Raw genomic sequence first — 20,467 nt, forward strand, 5'->3', positions numbered from 1 at the left:
ACTCAGCATCTTTAAAGATGACTCTGGGGTGAGAACAATAAGGGGGGCACTTTTTACCAGCCAGGGCTGGCAGTCACAAAGGAGGTCTCTCTTCTCCCTCCACAATGAGGGAAAGTTCCTTAAGCTTAGAGATCTAAGTTTTGCTCTCTGTCCTAAGTACTGGGACTGAAATGCACAGGTAAAAAATTAGAACTGACCCTTCAGTCACAATGGGGCCCTTTATATGTCCAGCTGTCCTTTGTCAACAACAAATTGCCGCTGTTTTTTGTGTTGAATATATGCTATATGGGAATTTATGGACCTAATAGGTATCTAAAGCCATTTGCAAATAACAAAATATGCATTTTATCAAAGTAATTGTCGAACGGAAATACGATTAAGAAGTATATTAATAGTGAAATACAATTAAGAAGTATATTAATAGTGAAATACAATTAAGAAGTATATTAATAGTGAAATAATCATTAAGCTCTTAAAATGATTTTTTATTCATAACAAACTTAATAATGCAAACACATTGGCATTTGGCAATAAAAGAAGTTCCTTTAGAAACACAATTCACAAAGACTCTAATTTTTTACAAAGAGACTAATTTTGGGGGGGGGCAAGATAGTGGGGCTCTAAGCTATAGCTTGTTTAGCTTATACGTAAATCCTGGCTGTTGTAAACATTATGATTTGCTTTGGTGAAAGGAAGTGAGGAGGGAAACAGAAAAATTGGCACTGCCCAGCCAGATTCTTGCAGAATCTCTCGGTCTTTCCCTACTTCTGATATTCCCACCGATTACTGTCCATTCTTCTTATAGCTTGATCTTGCCGCAAAGCTACTTTTCCTTAGGGATTTATATCCGCTTTTTGATCCAGTCTATGTGTCAGCACACAGGTAAAAAGGAGGCCGAATACTGTTGGCACTACGGAAAATCTTTAAAGAAACAAGTTTCTGCAGATGAGCTCAATCGGCTGCTTTCATGCGACGAGACAAATGGTGTGTATTCGGGACTATGTGGATTTATGTTCTTGGTGGATTTAAAGCCACAAAATACCCTCAGATAAAAGTCTCAAATCACAAAGGTTGTAATAAAAAATTTATTCAAGAATAGAAAACAATTTAAAAGAAATGTTAAGACAGTATATAGTAATTGTTTTTTAATCGGCAAAGGTGAATACAAAATTCCTCACAGATCTATATGAGACTTGAGTATTATTTCACATCTTTAGGTTTCTAAATCTCAGATATTTTACCTCAACTTTCTTCTCACAGATGACAAGAGGAGTGGTTTTCTTTATAAAAAATTAAAAATCAACATATACTATTCAGAAGTTTGTAGGGATGTTTAACAAAATAACTTTTCACAATGAGGATACAGTACAATATTGTTGGAAAATACGCTGTGCGTGCAATACTAAGCTTCCGTCAAGCATTTTGAGTGTATGATTATTTCCCATATGATTTTTAGAAGCTTTTTTCCTTTTCTTTCTTTAAAGTGCCTGTTAGTGTGTCACATACAGCCTTTAATCCGGCATGCTCACTTTTAAGGTCACTTTAAATCTCCCTAAACAGTTGTGCATTTGTGTATTGCTTGTTTCAAACCTCTTTCTGCTTGCATCTCAGGTTTTCGCTGTTCTGAAGTCCAGTCCACAATTGCACAATATGGCTGGAATAGCCTTCTGAGCAGATTTGGGGGATGGTATGGGGGGCAATTCCTGTGCACACAGCGACTTAACTGGATACCATTCTTCGGCTCTAAATGCACGTGCAGAAAAAGGGATCGTGAACTCCAGTGACGCTGTGGAAAATCCTCAAATGAAACCACTTAACAGTTGACGCAGCTTGAACCCAGCATCTCTTCAAAGTATTCATTTCATGTGAATGGCCAAACACCTTTCTGCTGTATGCCTTTACTTCCTACTTAACAGCCTCCTTTCCAAACCCAGGCATGCACTCATGTGGAGAAACCTAACGCAGGAATTGCCCATTGGCAAATTTTATTATTGTGCTGGCTCAAAATGTGCCTCTCTGATCACAGGAAGTGATGTCAGCTATGTCTATCTGTGGTGGCTTGCTTCACAAATTACACTTGTCCACACCAGAGGTGCTTGCAAGGGTGATGGGTGGGGGGCTGATGTCACACATGATGTCAGGGCATCTGGAGGAGCCAGGGCAGAGTTGGACATGGCGGCCACATGGCTTCAAGAGCCAATGGCTCCTCCTTCTTCTCCCGCTGCCATTGGCAGGGGGCTGTTTGGACCCTCCTTCTCTGCAACAGGAAGAGGAGGAACTGGCTATGGAAGCTGGACTGCGCTCAGACCTCCTCCTGTTTTCTGGACATTGGGCCCCCCAAAATATTGGGGTGCGTGTGTCCCAAAAGGGCTGGGCCCCCAGGAGTCTGTGCCCCTGGTTCACAGCAGCATGCGGAGGACAGCGAAATAAACAAACGTATTGTGCAAACTATCCTTTGGGCACCTCTGTTACATTCATTAGATTTCACACAAAATACCTATCTATACCATCTTGATACGGAGCACCAAGAACTGTCCAAAGTCAACGCACTTGGGATTCTGAAGAACCTCCATTTTGCATGAGTTTCATTTATGGCTCCTTAGCTAAGCTGTGCCCTGTATGAACTTCAAACTTTACTCCTATTGGACATATTCCCATTTGCCGACAGTTGCTTCACATATTACAGAAATTAATTCAGGCAGAAAGGACGTTTGGAAAAGAAACGTTAGCATCAATAACCAATGAAAGGCCATTCCTGTGTATTTAATAAAATAAGCAATAAAATCATTTTATTTGAACATGATTTGTGCGTTTGTTGTATCAGAAACTTGGTAACATCCCTTTTGTTTTGTGAAAGAGAAAACCCTGTTTCCAATCAAATTCTGAGAAAAGATTAATCTACCAACAGCAGAAGCAGTTAAAAAATAAATGCTAGTAACCTTTATCTGGCAATGTCAGTGTAGTGGAATATGGCCTGTTATCAACATAGATTTCTCACTGCCGCACCAAAGAGCCGAAGTATGACAGTCTGGTATGACGGTCTCTAGCCTAATAATTTACAAACTAACCTACTCAGCCCGACAAAATGTAACAGCTAATCAGTACACTGACCGGTGATCAGAAAGGCCTATTGATCACACCTTGTATGTGATCAGAGAATTCACACACTGAATTGTGAAATGTAGTATTTAAGGACACTTGCTAGCATAGCTAGCTTGATAGCAGTTTCAAAATTTAAACGATGCACCCATGCATTAGTCCTCTTTATTTTAGATCCAGCAGCATGAAAGCAGGGTTCTCCAAGTAAGATTTCCACAAGTTGGAAAAACGGGACATGGTTGCGCCGTCGATAATTCTGTGATCGGCCGACCAGCTCACATTCATTATCTGTGCTTTAAATATTTCACCTTTCGCATTAAACCGAGGAAGGCCCTAAAAAATCCAGGAAGAAAAGGAGAGAATACTAATGGAGTATTGTTAATACATCACAACTATCTAACACCTTTGGCTATTGCCCTGGATACGCAAGAGGCCCTGAAATTAGTCGGATGAGAGAGTTTACCCTCTTGACTCTGAAAGCTTGCCTCACAAAACTGATAGTATCACTCAGAAAACAGTCAGTTGTGTGATTTTTCTCTCTCTAAAGGCCTCAACTGAGCAGACAGCAAATCTGCAATTGAGGAAAATGCTAGTATTTCAAGTTACTTTTACAGCACAATCCTGTGCATATCTGCTCAAAACCAATTCCCACTATGGGGCTTACGCCTTAGGAAGTATTTTTGGGGCTGTAGGCTTATTGAGCGATCCAAAACCATCCCCTAATATGGGACTTTGTGGAGCAAGTGCTCATCCACAGCCCTGACTCTTCACAGTGACTGCAGCAGGACAATGAGCCTTTGTGAAACAGAAGCAAGACTGGTTCAAAATCTGGCCACTCCTCACAATCAAAACACTCTGTTTGAGTTTTCACTGCCCCTATGTGAAAACCAACAAACACTTACAGAGCGTTGTGACCAGTGCTTTTTTTCTAAAAAAATGTTTAGGGGTACTCTCATTTTCCTCCTCATATTGAAATACTGCACCTCAATGAGGCCAAACTTAAGATTCACAAAATGTTTAGGGGTATGCATACCCCTGCGTCCCCCCAGAAAAAAAAGCACACCGGTCGTGACAATGCATTCAAAAACATATGGGAGTGATCAATATTGAATCAATACTGCATTTGTAGGTTTATAATTCAGAATCAACATACTTGTATTTTCCCAAGAGCGCCAATAGCTACTTCAGGAGGAAGAATTACGGGTTTTGCATAGGTACCGCCAATCTGGAAAATAAAATAAAAATAAAATAAACAAGCATTTTTTGGGATGACATCTGTATTGGGTGATATGTAATCTGGGGGAAACAATTCCCCCCCTCCCAGCCCATGGGTGAAGCTGTGCATGTTGAGTTGTTTGCTATGTGTGCTCGCATGTACAGTGGTACCTCGGGTTAAGAACTTAATTCGTTCTGGAGGTCTGTTCTTAACCTGAAACTGTTCTTAACCTGAAGTGCCACTTTAGCTAATGGGGCCTCCTGCTGCTACTGTGCCACCAAAGCACGATTTCTGTTCCCATCCTGAAGCAAAGTTCTTAACCCGGGGTAATATTTCTGGGTTACCGGAGTCTGTCACCTGAAGTGTATGTAACCTGAAGTGTATGTAACCCGAGGTACCACTGTACATAACACCATTACTCTTCATACCACTCTCTCATATTCCAAATGTCCTGTGAGGAAGAGAAGCAACAGCAGACTGCAAGGTCAACGGACACCTTTGCCATCTCCATTCGTAGCTGTTTTCGCCATCCCTCCTCCACCCACCACAGAGACCATCAGGCTCCATTGCCCTGTGATGAAGTCCAACAGGACTATCTACTTTGGCAGCGGTGGGTATCATCTAAGCTGGGCATGGGGAATCCAATCCCTCCCAGATATTGTTGGGATTCCAGCTCCCCTCAGCCCTAAGCATGGCCGATGGGCCAGGGACGATGGGAGTTGCTAGCCTGATATTATTATCCATCTGTGGGAGCCTTTTTCAGCTTAAAAGTAGGGCATTTACATAACTGAATATTCATCCATCTAACCCCCTGTCCTCCCAGGGGCTTAGTCCCCAAAGCTAGACCAGTTTCTCCCTCCCCCATGGGGTAATAGTTTGTGGTCTGGTTGTATTTAAAACAATATGGCTAGGTATGTTTCTAAAATTGGATTTTAAAGGCTGCTTAAACTCACTGTGCCAATGTTGGAGAGTGTGAATGTTCCCCCGGTGAGGTCGCTTGTTCCCAGCTGATTCGCAGACCCCAGGCTCTGAAGGCGATTTAATTCTGAAGCAACCTCATATACACTGCAGGCCTGGACATTCTTCACATTAGGGACAACTAGGCCTTGCCCTGTATCCATAGCAACTCCAATGTTGTGAGAAGCCTAGAAGGAATGAATGAATATATAAAAAATATTCCTCTTTGTTTTGGACAAAACAGAATTTCTCTTCAAGATGTAAGAAGGCATGACCAATATATTCTCCCTTTCCTGCTCCATAACTGGACTTCAATTCATGCAATGCTAGATGCTGCCAGTACTGTCAACTGAGCCGGGAAGACATGGGTTCAAATTCCAAGTCTACCAGCAAAAGCTCAAAGAGTGGCTCTTGGGTGAATTGATCTCTCCCTCAGGCTGACTTGCAGGGGTGTTGAGGATAAGATGGGGTTGGGGGGAACCACATACGCTGCTCTGAACTCCTGAGATAAAATACAGGACTTTAATTTTTTTAAAAAAAACAACAACAAACCCATGTAAGCTGCAAACTGCTGTTGAGGTACTCCCATAAGCACCCTGCTTGCTTGCAGTACAAACTATAATTTCCTGTATCTTGTTGGCATCAATCATGAGAGACAATGGAGTGCGCCTCCACAGGTGAAGTCAAACCACTGTGTTAGCAGCACCCGAGTGACCTCCGTGAGATGCAAGCCTGGCTGGTGTGGATGGAGGACCTGGGCTGCTCAGACAACAAGATGCTGTTGCCTCACTGATGCAGTCCAAAGCAATATGTTTGGCACCAGCTTGGCTGCAGGCGTTGCCAAAAGGAGGCGTCCAAGACGCCATTCAACCACTTTAGGGACTTTATTCCAGATTTGTGTTGGGTTTACTCCCTAACCTTTTCTTCTCCTGAAAATATCCCGCAAGGCAGTGGTTTAGGACCAGAGTTTTCCTTCATCATCATCATCATCATTTTTAATTTGTATACCGCCTTTCTATCTTACAATTCTCAAGGCGGTTTACAAGTTGAAGAAACAAAAAATGTGCATCTTATAACAATCTAATGCAATGCAAAAATGTGATAATAAAACATTACTTTAAAACAGGCAGCCTACCTCAAAAAAGTAACATTCAACAATCAATTCGAATAGTATAAAATAATAATATCAACATATAAAAGTTAAACAGAAATCCACTCAACAGTTACAATAATATCTAAACTATAATCAATAAAACAAGGGGAAGCCACAGTACATAAAATAATACAATACACATTGAGAAGCAGAGGGTAGAGCAAGGCAGGTGGAAGGAGACCTTGCCTGGTGGAGTCTCTCCCCTCACAGTTCTTCCTCCAGGAATACCTCCCTTATGAGGACTCCTAGGGCCGGAGGTGGGGCAAGGCAGGTGGAAGGGGGCCTTGCCTGATGGAGTCTCTCCCCTCCTCAACGGGCTCCCTTTCTAGGCTGATGAGCCCCATCTGCCCCCCATGCAGAAACTGTCTTCTCGTCCCCTATTGGTCTCGTCCGCTCAATCCACTGGAGCCTGTCTTTGCATGCAGGGGAAGTCTTTAACCCCAGGAGTCTGAGGCCTATCGGCTCCCCTCACCTGGTTTAGCCGGCCAGTCAAAGCCATTCCCAGGGTGTGGCTGCTATCGCATGCTGGCAACATCAAGGAGCCACAGGTGAGAGCCAAGTGTGTGGGGGGGACGGACGACCCAAGGTGGACAAACTACTCCACAAGGAGCACAACATGTTCCCCACCAGAGGTACTACCCCTCCCCTAACACCCCCTCCCCGTATCTAATCATCGTAAAACAGAGCTGGATCTCTCTTAAGAGTGAGACAGGAATGTTAATATACAAACCTTGTAAGTGATGTTTTGGCAGTTTTCATCCAGCGAAGCGTTGAGGATCGGATAATGTAATAAGGCTAAAGAAGCGGCCTGTTAAATATTTTTCAAGAAAGACAAATGGGATTATTCTAGCAGCCAGAGCCAACAGGCTGCATGCTTCAGAAACTGTGCAACATAGCTTCTGCATATGTGTACATAGGGAGATAGTGGTAGAGCATCCGTTTTTCATGCAGAAAGCTTCAGCATCTCCAGGTAACCCTGTGAGAGATACCTGTCCGAAACCCTGGAGAGACACTGCCAATCGGTGCAGACTTTACTGAGCAAGACGGACCAATGGTCTGACTCAGCTTCCTATGCTCCCAAGGGCTTCTGATTGAGCAGAGGTGCCTACTAATGCAAGAGGAGGGGATTTTATTTTTTTGCCAATTCTCCTTTCTCACTTCCGCCCTCTCACTTCCAGAGCTGATGGGGGGAAAGGGAATGGGCAGAAATTGTCTTCCCCTCCTCTTTCAATAGCAAATGCCTCTGCTGGATCAAATGCCCTTCTGTAAGCTGGATTCCACCCACCCACACACTTAAAATCACACCCCTCATTTAAATAAATGTGCCTAGAAGCCCATTGGCTTTTCTTTATCTAGCATTTCAGTGGAAATGTCTCCAGTCAGAGTAAGTAATTTCTGGTATTCCATGGAAAAAATTATTGGATGGAAGATCCTTTCTGTTAATTACAACATTACTGTGAACCATCCTGAGATCTTTTGATGAAGGGTGGTATATAAGTTAAATACTAACATCAACAACTTCTGAGGCACCCCAACCCAAAGAATTGCATTTTGAAAGAGGACCATGACTACGCCTCATACTTTTCAAAATATTTTGAGAAGCATGAAAAAAATCAAGTATTTTTTAAAAGGTCAGTCTATTGTTGCAGCCAAGGATACGTGCAAAACTAAATATGTTGTCAGTGTAACAGCCTGTAAGAAGGAGGGCTGTCTACCAATTAAAGGACTCTTATTATTTATGATATAGATTTCTATACTAACTGTCCATAAAAATCACCAGGACATATACATTATCTCCCTTGAAACTTATTACAATTTGATGCATTTGCATCTTACCAAAACTATTGTACGGACAGCTTGAGATTCTTACAAACCCCTCTCGTTTTGCACATTAGCAAGGCCTGCTGGTTCCGCCTCACCTTTAAAAAGAAAGGCATGAAGGTGAGCTTAATTCCACGTTCAAGTGCCACAGGTTTCAGCTCCTCTCTCAGCCGGACAAGTTGCGTGAGATCAATCTCGTCGCAATAACCAAAGTGAGGAATTTTCAGCGCTGCAGACATGGTTTTCACCATGACCTTCTGGAATCCTGGAAATAAGGGGGAGAAGAAGAAAAACGACGCCCAGTGATGTCCCGGTTTCCTGCCTTGCTTTCCATCTTCCTTCAAATTTATTTAACAAAATTTATATTAACTGACAACGATGACAACCTCAGACATAGGCATCAAAACTATTAAAGGTAAAGGGTAAAGGGACCCCTGACCATTAGGTCCAGTCGTGGCCGGCTCTGGGGTTGCGGCACTCATCTTTCTTTATTGACCGAGGGAGCCAGCGTACAGCTTCTGGGTCATGTGGCCAGCATGACTAAGCCGCTTCTGGCTAAACCAGGAACAGCGCACGGAAACACCGTTTACCTTCCCGCTGGAGCGGTACCTATTTATCTACTTGCACTGGCGTGCTTTCGAACTCCTAGGTTGGCAGGAGCAGGGACCAAGCAACAGGAGCTCACCCTGTCGCAGGGATTCGAACCGCCGACCTTCTGCTTGCCAAGTCCTAGGCTCTGTGGTTTAACCGACAGCGCCACCCGTGTCCCATCAAAACTATTAAAAAGGTTAAATGTCGCAGATGGAACTCCAGTAAGCCATAGGAGAAACTCGGGGGGAGAAACCATATGAGAAAATACCCTCTTACTGCAAACAGTAAGAATGTATTTGCCCAGTGAACAGATTACAGCATCCAAGGCTGTTGTACTGTTGAGGCTAAGTGTGTGCAGACTTTATCAATGCCTGAGAAGGACGCGTGGCCATATCTATGGTTTGGTTACCCAGAGTACCAGAAAATACACTACGTTGGCACTGCACCACAACACGGTGTTGTTCTCCCCTGCCCTGTTGCATGGTGATGTCACTGAATGCCAAGGCTTAGAAGTCTCACCAAGACAGTGTCGGGATTAATTTTCCAGGAGTCAGGAAGATAATCTGCTGATTCCTGATTAATATGAAAATAGATGGGAGCAGGGAGCAGACCTGCCAGTCTTTGGAAGCTTCCCTAAGTATCAGTGCCTGAATGAGCTCTCCCAAAAATTCTGCATTGCCATTTTCCTGGATTCATCTCTAACTGTAACAAAAAATTGCAGCACACCCCTCAACATCCTACTGGCATTACAAGAGGAAAAACACCAGCAGTGTGCTTCGCTACGAATGCCGAAACAAATATTCATGTTTTACTTGTTCAGTTGCCCTTTACAAATATTTTACGCATGCTGTTCTATATTAGATCCTCAGGAGGTTTCATTAATTTATTTACCTGAAATGGCCACTGTTTTATCTTTCTGTGAAATTACTACAGGTTTGGAAATGGGCAGAGGGATTCTGGGCGTCTTTGGCTTATCTGCTGCAGGCTTCGGTGTTGGCGGCGGCGCGACAATTTCAGGTTTTGGCGATAGAGGTAAAATAGCTCCCGTCTGTTTGGCCAAGTAATTGAGAATGTCTTCTTTGAGGATACGGTTATCTTTCCCTGTTCCAACAACTTCGCTCAGCTTAATCTGAAAGGCAAGAGCACAAGCTAAAGAATTCTGGATATAGGGCATGAGCAGAGGAAACGCGTCCTTTTTCTTGAAATGGCAAAAAAAATTGAGAGAAGGCAGGCAAGTTAAGCGTTTGAAGAATACGTGGACCGTTTCCAACTTAGGCATCTCCTCAGTGCAAGTAATTCCACTTACACAACAGAACTTGTCCTCTCTTGCCCCCATGCACCCCCCTCCCAAATTTCCTTTGCAGAAAGGGAAATCCTTACGCTGATGGGATGCATTGGTTGGATACTGCCCTCTGCAAATATTTATAGGTACTTCATTAACACTGACTCCACATGTATCCAGTCATATAATCTGAAAGCATCTAATTTTGCAGGATTGTTGAAGCTAGGTGAGTGTGGAGCTGGGACCGGTAACCCACCCCCTCCCCAAGGAATCCACAGGCCCCTTAAATTAGTGTACACATAGATGCAACTGAATAGTGTGAACCAAAAATTCTATATCATCCATTTGCTCAAGGCTACACAGGAAATGTCCTGTGACAAAGATCCACACACAATTCCACTGAGGCTGCTAAAAGCCGAGAGAGGAAAGGATTGAACAGGAGATATCTTCAAATATTGACACATCAATAAAGAACAAATTTGGTTTTTCTTGCTTCAGAGTGTAGGGCCCGAACCAATGGGTTTAACTTATTGGTGCGGACAACTTTAGACTAAACATTAGGAAGAACTTCCTGATGGTATGATCTATACAACAGGGGAACAGATTGTCTTGAGAAGTGGTGGATTCTCCTTCAGAGAAGCTGGGTGGGTGTAATCTCCTGTAAAAGGTAAAGGTAAAGGACCCCTGGACAGTTAAATCCAGTCAAAGGCGACTATGGGGTTGTGGCGCTCATCTCGCTTTCAGGCTGAGGGAGCTGGCATTTGTCCACAGCTTTCTGGGTTATATGACTAGCATGACTAAACCACTTCGGGTGCAACGGGACACCTTGACAGAAACCAGAGCACACGGAAATGCCGTTTGCCTTACCGCCACAGCGGTACCTATTTATTTACTTGTACTGGCATGCTTTCAAACTGCTAGGTTGGTGGGAGCTGGGACAGAACAGTAGGAGCTCACTCCATCGCGGGGATTCGAACCGCCGACCTTCCGAATGGCAAGCCCAAGAGGCTCAGTGGTTTAGACCAATAGGCATTAGGGGTGCGGAGCACCTGGGCGCCGGGCTCTCAGGGGCGCCAGGCCAAGAGTCCAGGGCCCGAGAGTTGAGTCCAGGAAACAGTCCACCCGTTGGTTGGAGCGCTACGGTGGGCTTTTCTGCTGTGCCGCAAGTTCGGGGGTGACTGAGCCAGCGAGACACTGAGGCGGCCAACTGGCTCCACCCTCCTGTGCTCCTGGGACTGGGCAACCGGGGGGCGGGTGCTGGGCGGATCTTTGCACCCCGGCGCCACATATGCTTAAGACAGCCCTGTTTAGACCACAGCGCCACCTGCGTCCCTGTATTTCCTGTACTGGCAGTGGGCACCTTCCAAGTCTGATTCTACAGCAGATGGGACTACGCTGCCTGCCTCACACTTCAAACTCCCCGTTTGTGTTTCCAGGAACCCCTTGAGGATGGCCCAGGCTGCTTCAGGGCTTCTTCCAAGGTTCTCCCAATTGTGGGAGCGGCATGAGGGGTTTCTCCTGATGACATGGACTCAGAGCATCTCCTGCACAAAAAGGGCTCGTCATTGTGTGCCATTATGGGTAAGGGCGCCGGACTGCATGCAAAGTCATACGTATCATATATCACTAAGAGACTCTTGTGTTCTAATGGAACTATTCTGCACAAGAAGTGAATGGCTTCAAAATTCCTGATGCTAGCCATGCAAGCCACTTCATCAAGTCATGAGTGTTGCAATGCAGCCCTCCAGAGCCTCTCCATGCTCCGTGGAGTCTCTCAGCCCACATTAATCCCCAGCAAGCCTCTCCACTGCGTTTGACATAATATAGCATGTGGTGGGTGGAGCTTGCCGTAAAGCCCAGCCCACATTATGGGAGGTGGGGCACTAACATACAGGAAGGCAATGTACCACCTTCAGCCACCAAGAAGTTACCTACTCCTGCCACGAAGCATCAAACCTTCTGATCAGCCGTTACATTAGCACAATCGCTGCGTTAGCCGTTATGTTAACACAGTTTGCGAATGCATTACACCAGCCTCGCATCCCTCCCCGCAAAAAGAGATCAAGTGCAAGGCAGCCCGCTTCAGTGAAAAGGGAACGCACATTGTTTTCCATGGCAAGGCGGCGGACGGCAGGAGTTGCCAAGGTTTTGTGGCCTTTGATCTCCTGGTGGGTCTGCTCTTCGTGAGACACGGCAGGGGTTTCGACCACGTCCTCTTCGGGAGCGACATCTGCAGGTTGGACGCAAAGGGGTTAACTTTAAAACACAGCAGGGAAAGCGGCTTTCAGGGGAAAAGAGAACATGGGTCCAGTGACAACGCTGTCAGTTTACTTTGTTTAAGCTTTGGAATGTGAAACGAGACCGTTCGCGTGTTTAGATTACGGCATGGTGGTTCCTTCCTTCACACATCGCTGGAGTGATGTGGGACAACACCCCAAGGGAGGCAGCTTCCAAGTTGCCCTCAGCCTGCCCTCGTCTCTGGCCAGAGTGCAAAGATATACAGTGGTACCTCAGGTTAAGTGCTTAATTTGTTCCGGAGGTCCATTCTTAACCTGAAACTGTTCTTAACCTGAAGCACCACTTTAGCTAATGGGGCCTCCTGCCGCCACTGCTGCGCAATTTCTGTTCTCATCCTGAAGTAAAGTTCTTAACCCGAGGTACTATTTCTGGGTTGGCGGAATCTGTAACCTGAAACATATGTAACCTGAAGCGTATGTAACCTGAGGTACCACTGTATACAATTAGCTCCATGCTTTCAAAGGGACTTTAGGCTTGTGGCTCTGCAGCAACAGTGCGTCATAGCATAGCAGACAGCTAATGGCTTTTGAGACACCCCAAAGCAGTTTGCGATGTGGACTGGGTTAGTTGGTACAGGAATCCAGGGTTTCCCACTATCAGAATGAGCTGCAGTCTTGTGTGCGCCTATCTCCCCTCTCCTCGTCTTCTGCATGCCAGCAGGACAAGATCGGATGCTTCTGATTTTAAACCACTGTGACGTACAAATGGAGGGAACTATGCTTTTCGTTCTGAGAACAAGCTTGGACCTGAAAGTATGGTTTGATTCTGCCTTATTTTCACCAACCAGAATTTCACCAGGCCAGAATTTCCCAGGTTTCAGATGCCCTAGTGGTTTCTATAAAATGGAAGGCAGAAGCTTCCTGCCTGGCCTGCAAAAGAGGAAGAAGGGGAGAAGATGCAAGCCCAAGACTTCTATATGGCAACAAGAAATAAGAACCCGAGTCTGTTGCTCAAAGCCCTTGTTCGCTTGAAATGGTTCTCTGAATCCTGATTTCTGTTTGTAACATAACTGAGGGACCAGGCTCTAAAAATGAATTGAGAAGTGCATAAAACTCCCCCCACCCGCTGCCTAGTGAAGAACCTCCTGCAACTTGCAAAGCACTTGGAAACAAGAACTGGTTTTATGTTTTTAAAATTCCCATTTACCTATTTCACATTTGATTCTATGAGACCATCCTGACAGAATGATGAAATCCACTGACGTTACCTTTCAAGGCAGCTGTTTCTATATCCACTAGCGGTTTCCCCACATGGGCAATTTCGTCTAAGTTGTAATGGAGTTTTCTAATGACGCCATCGTAACGGCTGGTGATGGTGACAGAGGCTTTATCGCTTTGGACTTCACAGATGCTGTCAAACTGGGAGACGACATCGCCTTCTTTTACATACCTAAGAAAAAAGAAAGACCTGCGTAACATACATGGCAGAGAAGCCGGAGGGTTATCAAAGAACAATGGGACAATCGGCACCTCTCCTTTTTTAATGCTGTTCTTTCAATAAGACGGTGTGCTCCAAATAGGTGCTGCAGGTAGAACCATGGGAAATATGGCAGAAATGGGTTGGCAGCATTGAGTAAAATCATGGTTTGCTGATATTTCAGGAAAGGAGCTGCTTTTCCTCACCTTCCCTCCGATTGCTGTGGTAACCTTGATTTATGTGGGGCCCCTAGCGTAGCTCAGCCCCCCCCCTTCAAACTGCCAATGCACACTCAGTTTTATGTTTCCTGGCACAGTGTGTGGAAAGACCCTCTGGTTGAAAGAGCTTGTTCAAGGACGTGGTTGAGGTCCACCTTCTCATCCTTCTCTAATTCTGGCCAATTGGTTGTTCCTCGTGTCTCACTGTTATCTTCCGTGGATACAGAAAGATATTTCCAAAATTATGTGGAAGTATTCTTTAGTCAGGGACGTGGGTGGCGCTGTGGGTTAAACCACAGAGCCTAGGACTTGCTGATCAGAGGGTCAGTGGTTTGAATCCCCATGACGGGGTGAGTTCCCATTGCCTGGTTCCTGCTGCTGCCAACCTAGCAGTTCGAAAGCACATCAAAGTGCAAGTAGATAAATAGGTGCTGCTCTGGTGGGAAGGTAAATGGCGTTTCTGTGCACTGCTCTGGTTCGCCAGAAGTGGCTTAGTCATGCTGGCCACACGACCCGGAAGCTGTACGCCGGTTCCCTCGGCCAATAAAGCGACATGAGCGCCGCAACCCCAGAGTCGTCTGAAACTGGACCTAATGGTCAGGGGTCCCTTTACCTTTACCTATTCTTTAGTGGGATACAGGCAGAATGTTACCTCAAGCTATACTCGTGAAATTAGTGGACTTCAAAGATGAGGGACCATTTCTCCCCATAATGGGCCGTGTGCCAGTCGCTGTCAGAGATTGGGCCTCTGCTCTATATAGCTCAACCCTTGCCAGCTGACAACAGTGATGGCTAGGAGCAGAACTTTAACCTGCAGACTGAAAGCTTTCAAGTGCTCTACCTATCAATGTCCTTTTCTTTGTATGTGTATTTTGTGAGGGGCCTCTTGACACAATGAGATTCCTGCCTTAACACAACCCGAACATCCTTTCCTACCCTATACCAACTTGTCAGGGAAGTGCAAGGCAAAGGAAGCCTTGTGGCATGAAGCGAGGAAACCTACCATTCTTTCACCGTCACCTCTGTAATCCCTTCTCCAATATCCGAGAGCTTGAACTGGACAATTTGGCCATGTGACACTTGGGGAGGAAAAGACAAGGGAACAAATGTCAAACAAAACAACAGAACAGCAGCATGGAGTAGCTCTATGTACAAACTATACAATTCTTACTTTACATTAGAGTCAGGTCCCAACAACTGCTAATTAGAAGTGCAATACTGTCCCCACTTTCTAACCTCTTTATTAAATTTAAATCTCAATCTTCTTTCCTTGTGGAATCAAGCTGGGGTACACAGGGTTCTCAGGCAGTCTCCCATCAACCTTGCTTACTTCCAGCTGTTCATTTATGTAGATATTTATAAACCTCACTTTCCTAAAGTATATTAAAGGAGGCTCAATGCACACAAAACATAATAAAACCACTCCCATAAAACCCAAGCAGAAATATCAATAAAACATCAACAGCAGTTACTGGTGGGTTAAAATTCTGATTGTGAAGACCCGTCTGAACAATTTTCAGAAGATGTGAAAGAAGCCAGGGACCGTGCCTGCCAAACCTTTGGTGGCAGGCAGTTCCGCAGGGCAGGCCTTGCTCCATGAAATACTTGGTCTCTAGTGAAGGCATGGGGAACCCCCAGCAGTGCCCCATTAGAGGATCTCAGTAATTTGAGGTGGAGTAAAAACTATCAGATGGTCCTTAAGATACTTTGGGTCCATGTTGTTTTGGGCTCTGTGAATTAACTATGTATTGCTGCATAATTTACCTCAAGACTATGTTCAGTGATGCTTACTGCAGAATGGAGTGCTTCAGGGTTTCAGCTACTCCATCCTATTCAAACCCCACTACCAGTCCCCCGCCCCCGCCAGCATTTCATGGCCACTGAGCACACCAGTCTTCTCTGAGCTATTTGGGACTCCTCCACCATGCATGAGGTTTGTTCCTCCTCACCTCTCTTTTAGGTTTTTTGGCTTTTTGCAAACCTCGGGATTTCCCCAAGTATGCTGATACCAAGTGGTGGCTTCCACAACAGACTGAAGTTGGGAGCACAGTGCCCCATTTGCCCTAATGGGACACCATTCACTGTCCATTGCTCCATTTTGGCTATATAAGTCCTGGCACTTGGAGAACTGAGATCGCTCCAAGTATATATGTTGATCCTTCCTTGTTTCCTTGCCTCTTTGGAGTGACAAGAACTCCTAATTAAATAAAACAATTTTATGTGTGAAAGAAACTCACCAATAGTTGTTCTGAACAATCGGTGTGGATTTCGATACCTCCATGAGGGCTTGTCAAGGCCACAATTGTATTTTGCCTTTAGCGAACGGAAGTTACTGTACAATCTAATATGGTGGATGCAGAGCTGGCAAAGGAAACAAAAACCAAGCCTTAGAGACAAGCAAGACTGAAATCACCGCTTATTCTCTTCTTTCAATTTGTCAGAAGCACACAGAAGCCACTTATTATTGGAGGAGAAAAATGACAATTAAAGTCAGCAGATGTTATCATTTGCATCTTACTCATTGTTATTAATTGCTTTGTTTCAGAAGGCAAATTCTGCCATATTGTGTGTTCATTGGAAGTTAACAAAAAAGTGAAGATCTGTCCTCAAAATCCTGAGGGGCCTATATAGAAGAAATGTAAACAACCATATTAAAAACTACCATCAGATTCCACTAGCTCTGGGCCATGGGCTTTGGAGTCAACATGGAACTCCGTATAAAGAGAAGCTGCCCCCTTCTCTTCAGTTTTGGGCAATATCAGGAAATGTACGTCCACAGTGCATCTATGGACCATGCTCCAGCACTGAAGAGGTAGCCATTTTGTATCTTACAAGCTCATCAGAGCTTTGAAGAGGTGACCAAGAAAAAACCCACACCAGCAATCTGTCTGACCTCAGCTGTGGTCCCAATCACTACAATACAGTATTGTTTACCAAAATCACAATTAGATTAATGCTGCAATTAGGTCAAAATCAGCAGTGAGAAGGTGCAACTGATTATCTTCCATAGGTGCTTACTTACTTACTTAGGGCACAGATACGTAATCTTATTGTCAATGTTATTCTCATTGGATGTAAACTCCATGTATTTGCTTATTACTTTCTTAGTGAAATAGTGGGAAGGGAAGGAGAATTCCTATGCTGAGGTTCTCAAGCTGTGGAGGAATGCAAAGGAGCAGGTGCACTGCAGAAGATCTTCTTTTGAGAAGCTGGAGGGATGCTCAGCTCAGCCACAGAAATGCATCAGGTCTCATCCATCCATCAATGGTGGGAGGAGTCACAGAGGGTGTCCTGCTCCCAAGCCCAATTTTGAAGTCATTAGGACAGTGAGAGAAAATCTACAGAATAATCTACAAGGCACCGTTTTTCCATTTCAAAAACGGCAAAATACTCAAAGAGTTGTTGTTTGGCACAGCTTCCCAAAAGAGATCAAGAATGCCTTAGAATCAACCTAAAATGGTTTAAAAGAAAAGTTAACCGCTGGGATTCCTAATAAGGAAGTGTAGCAGGTCCCGCAAAGTACCTCAAGCATTTCACATAGTAAAAACTGAGAAATGATCTTCTTGGCAGGTCCAGGAAAGAGGAGACCTGTGTGGGAAAGTTGGCAATTACGTGTTTAAATGTGGTACCTTTAACTCCGAGTAAAGAATTCTCAAATTCTCTTCCCTCCTATACTAGGAAGAAATATACAGGACCATCAGAACATCATTCCATGTTACTGGTTCTTCTGCAATGCTTCCCCAAAGTCAGCCTATTACGGGGGAAGGGGGAGTATTGCTGGACAAAACAGTAGGCCTGAACATTTGGGGTATAAAGTGTTACAGGATTTCAGCAGGACGCTAAGGGACTTGCACTGACTAGAAACAAAGTAGTATGTCTACTCCAAAAACATTTGCAAGTGTAAACAGTATTGGTAGCGTGGTCATGTATAACCACCCCAATACCATCTTAAACACCCATGAATAAAGTACTGAAATTGGCAATTTCAGTGTCCATCATCAGCGTATTAACTACTTTCTGAAGTAAACTTCTGCCAAAACTTTTTTTACACAATCTGAACTCAAAGTAGACTGCAGCAGCATCTCAACTCACAAATCCTGCAAACCACACACAAACTTGCACCAGACATTAAATGAAATCAAAACACCACACCAAGATCCACACAGCAGGCTTGTTCTCATTCCCAATCCTTTACATTGGGATTAGGTATCGGACTATCATACAATAGTCGCAGCTCACAGTGGAATTCAATGGAATTATCAAAGAAGCTTAGACTTAACTAAGCACATGCATATCATTTACCAATTCAAGTTATCAAGTTCCAACTGTATGCCAGATTAATCTGCATGTGTGCAGGTAAGAATCAAGTGAAGGATGTATTTGCAGTTAGTCCCATGCGGCGCAGTGGGTCAGTGGGTCTGGCTGTTAACCAGGAGGTTGGTGGTTCGAGTCCATCCAGGGATGGCTGCGAGCAGGATTCCTACATTGCAGGGGGTTGGACTAGATGACCCTCGGGGTCCCTTCCAACTCTAAGATATCAGTTTAACAAAAGTTTGCTAGCTTGAATACGTTGTAAAATACCCATTCACAGTGTTCATCACAAATGGAGAAGACACACATGGAATCGAATCATCATCCACAAATGTCAGGTCAAGAGTCCCTCAGTGGGTTCACAAAGGACAGGCCACTGGACAAATGGCAGGAGAATGACAAGATCTGAAGTTTGGGTGCGGGTGGCGCTGTGGTCTAAACCACTGAGCCTAGGGCCTGCCGATTGGAAGGTTGGTGGTTCGAATCCCTGTGACGGGGTGAGCTCCTGTTGCGCGGTCCCTGCTCCTGCCAACCTAGCAGTTCAAAGGCATGTCAAAGTGCAAGTAGATCAATAGGTACTGCTCCAGCGGGAAGTTAAATGGTGTTTCTGTGCACTGCTCTGGTTCGCCAGAAGCGGCTTAGTCATGCTGGCCACATGACCCGAAAAAACTGTCTGTGGACAAACGCCGGCTCCCTCGGCCAGTAAAGCGAGATGAGCGCCGCAACCCCAGAGTCGTTCGTGACTGGACTTAACTGTCAGGGGTCCTTTACCTTTTTTACTGTATGCCTGGGTACCATACATAAGCTGCCCTGAGCTCTTCGAGGACTAAGTGCAAAACATAAACAACTTGACATTTTTTAACCATAATTTCCTGGGTTTTTTTGTTTTTCCCATTTCTAAATATTCATCGTGTAACCTCAGGCAGCATACATGGGGTTTCTAAGACGTCTCCCAGTCAGGCACCGACCACACCTAGACTCAGCAGAATGCCTGTCTTCAAACCACCAGTATTTGTCCCAACATCTGGGACCGACCCAGAGGTATGCTGCCTCTGTTACATGGAAGCTCCATCAAGACACCAGCACTAACAGTGGTTGGAAAACATCTTTCATTAACAAATCTGTTAAAAACTGCTGTGGTTTTCAAAAGCCTTATATACAAATAGGAATGTGGCAGGGCAGATTTTATACTGGGAAGTTTCAGAGAGCTAAGACTGCAAAAATGGGCAAGACAGCAGCAGCGGTAGGGGGGTGTTGAATTCTTCAATTTCCAAAAACTGAGGCGTGCTTAAAAAGTTGTAAGGCAAAAGATATTTCGGTTACATCAATATAATTTAGCTTTGTTGGCTAAGCAAAACATGCAACAAATTGTGCAGAAACCATTAAAATGGATTGGTGTTATATATGTTGTTATTCTTATTTGCTATCACCTTACATTCTCAGATGGTAAGATTAACATGATTTCAGTTCTGCAAAACTAGTTTATGTGCTTTTTTAAAAAAAATGGAACGCAGATCTACCAAGCCAAATGTAGTCCGGTCACAAAAATAAGAGCAGATTTGAATTCCTCACACCTCAAAAGCGTATTTTTAAAGACACTGCTCATGGGAGAAATCTGCAAAATTTTAGTTCAACCCCCCTAAGATGACACGCTCTACCTACTGCAGCAGAAGATCTCTTAAGGTGTTACCGACAGGGACGCTTTTGCGAGGGGGGTGGGGAGGAGGATCGATCACAGTTCCCCACTTTTGACGACCCTGCTTCAGGTGACCCTTCAGATCCTTGCAACCCGCCTTGAGCAACCATATGGCGGGCAACCAAGGCGCTCAAATACCCGCAATCACTGGCAGATTTCAAGGCAAGGTCCTCCCAGATCTCTTGCTTTCCACAGAGGAGGATCGCTGGGGCGCGGGATCGACTGAGGAGCTGCTCTTAACCCACCCACCCCTAACCTCCCCCATTTCTCACGGGCTTCACTGCACTGCCCCCTTACCAGGCGCCCCGTCGCCTTGTAAAAGCTCCTCAGCCCGACGGCTGCCGCCATCTTATTCCGGGGGAGGGAAGACAAGAGAGAGGAGAGACCCTCGCCTCCACACCCCTCCCAC

At 44.9% G+C, this 20,467-nt stretch overlaps 1 protein-coding gene across 1 annotated transcript; it reads right to left on the minus strand.

The window, feature by feature from the left end:
- Positions 1 to 1,071: 1,071 nt before the first annotated feature.
- On the minus strand, positions 1,072 to 20,461 carry DBT (dihydrolipoamide branched chain transacylase E2). Its single transcript, XM_081866029.1, has 11 exons — positions 20,356 to 20,461; positions 16,289 to 16,412; positions 15,055 to 15,130; positions 13,625 to 13,806; positions 12,222 to 12,349; positions 9,729 to 9,966; positions 8,345 to 8,511; positions 7,156 to 7,233; positions 5,269 to 5,460; positions 4,253 to 4,324; positions 1,072 to 3,432 (listed from the first exon to the last, which is right to left on the minus strand). Exons 1-11 carry the CDS (start codon positions 20,404 to 20,406, stop codon positions 3,265 to 3,267), a joined length of 1,476 nt encoding a protein of 491 aa, XP_081722155.1. The 5' UTR covers positions 20,407 to 20,461; the 3' UTR covers positions 1,072 to 3,264.
- Positions 20,462 to 20,467: the final 6 nt, after the last annotated feature.

Source organism: Podarcis erhardii, assembly GCF_964252035.2.
Source record: "Podarcis erhardii genome assembly, chromosome: 6".
NCBI lineage: Eukaryota > Metazoa > Chordata > Lepidosauria > Squamata > Lacertidae > Podarcis > Podarcis erhardii.

Excerpts from the sequence above, each read along its gene's own strand:
- DBT (XM_081866029.1), bottom strand. The coding sequence starts at position 20,406 with ATGGCGGCAGCCGTCGGGCTGAGGAGCTTTTACAAGGCGACGGGGCGC. Across the intron at positions 7,234-8,344 it reads TCATGCCTTTCTTTTTAAAG|GCCGCTTCTTTAGCCTTATT; the intron begins GTGAGGCGGAAC and ends AATATTTAACAG. Across the intron at positions 3,433-4,252 it reads GCGCTCTTGGGAAAATACAA|GGCCTTCCTCGGTTTAATGC; the intron begins GTATGTTGATTC and ends TGGATTTTTTAG.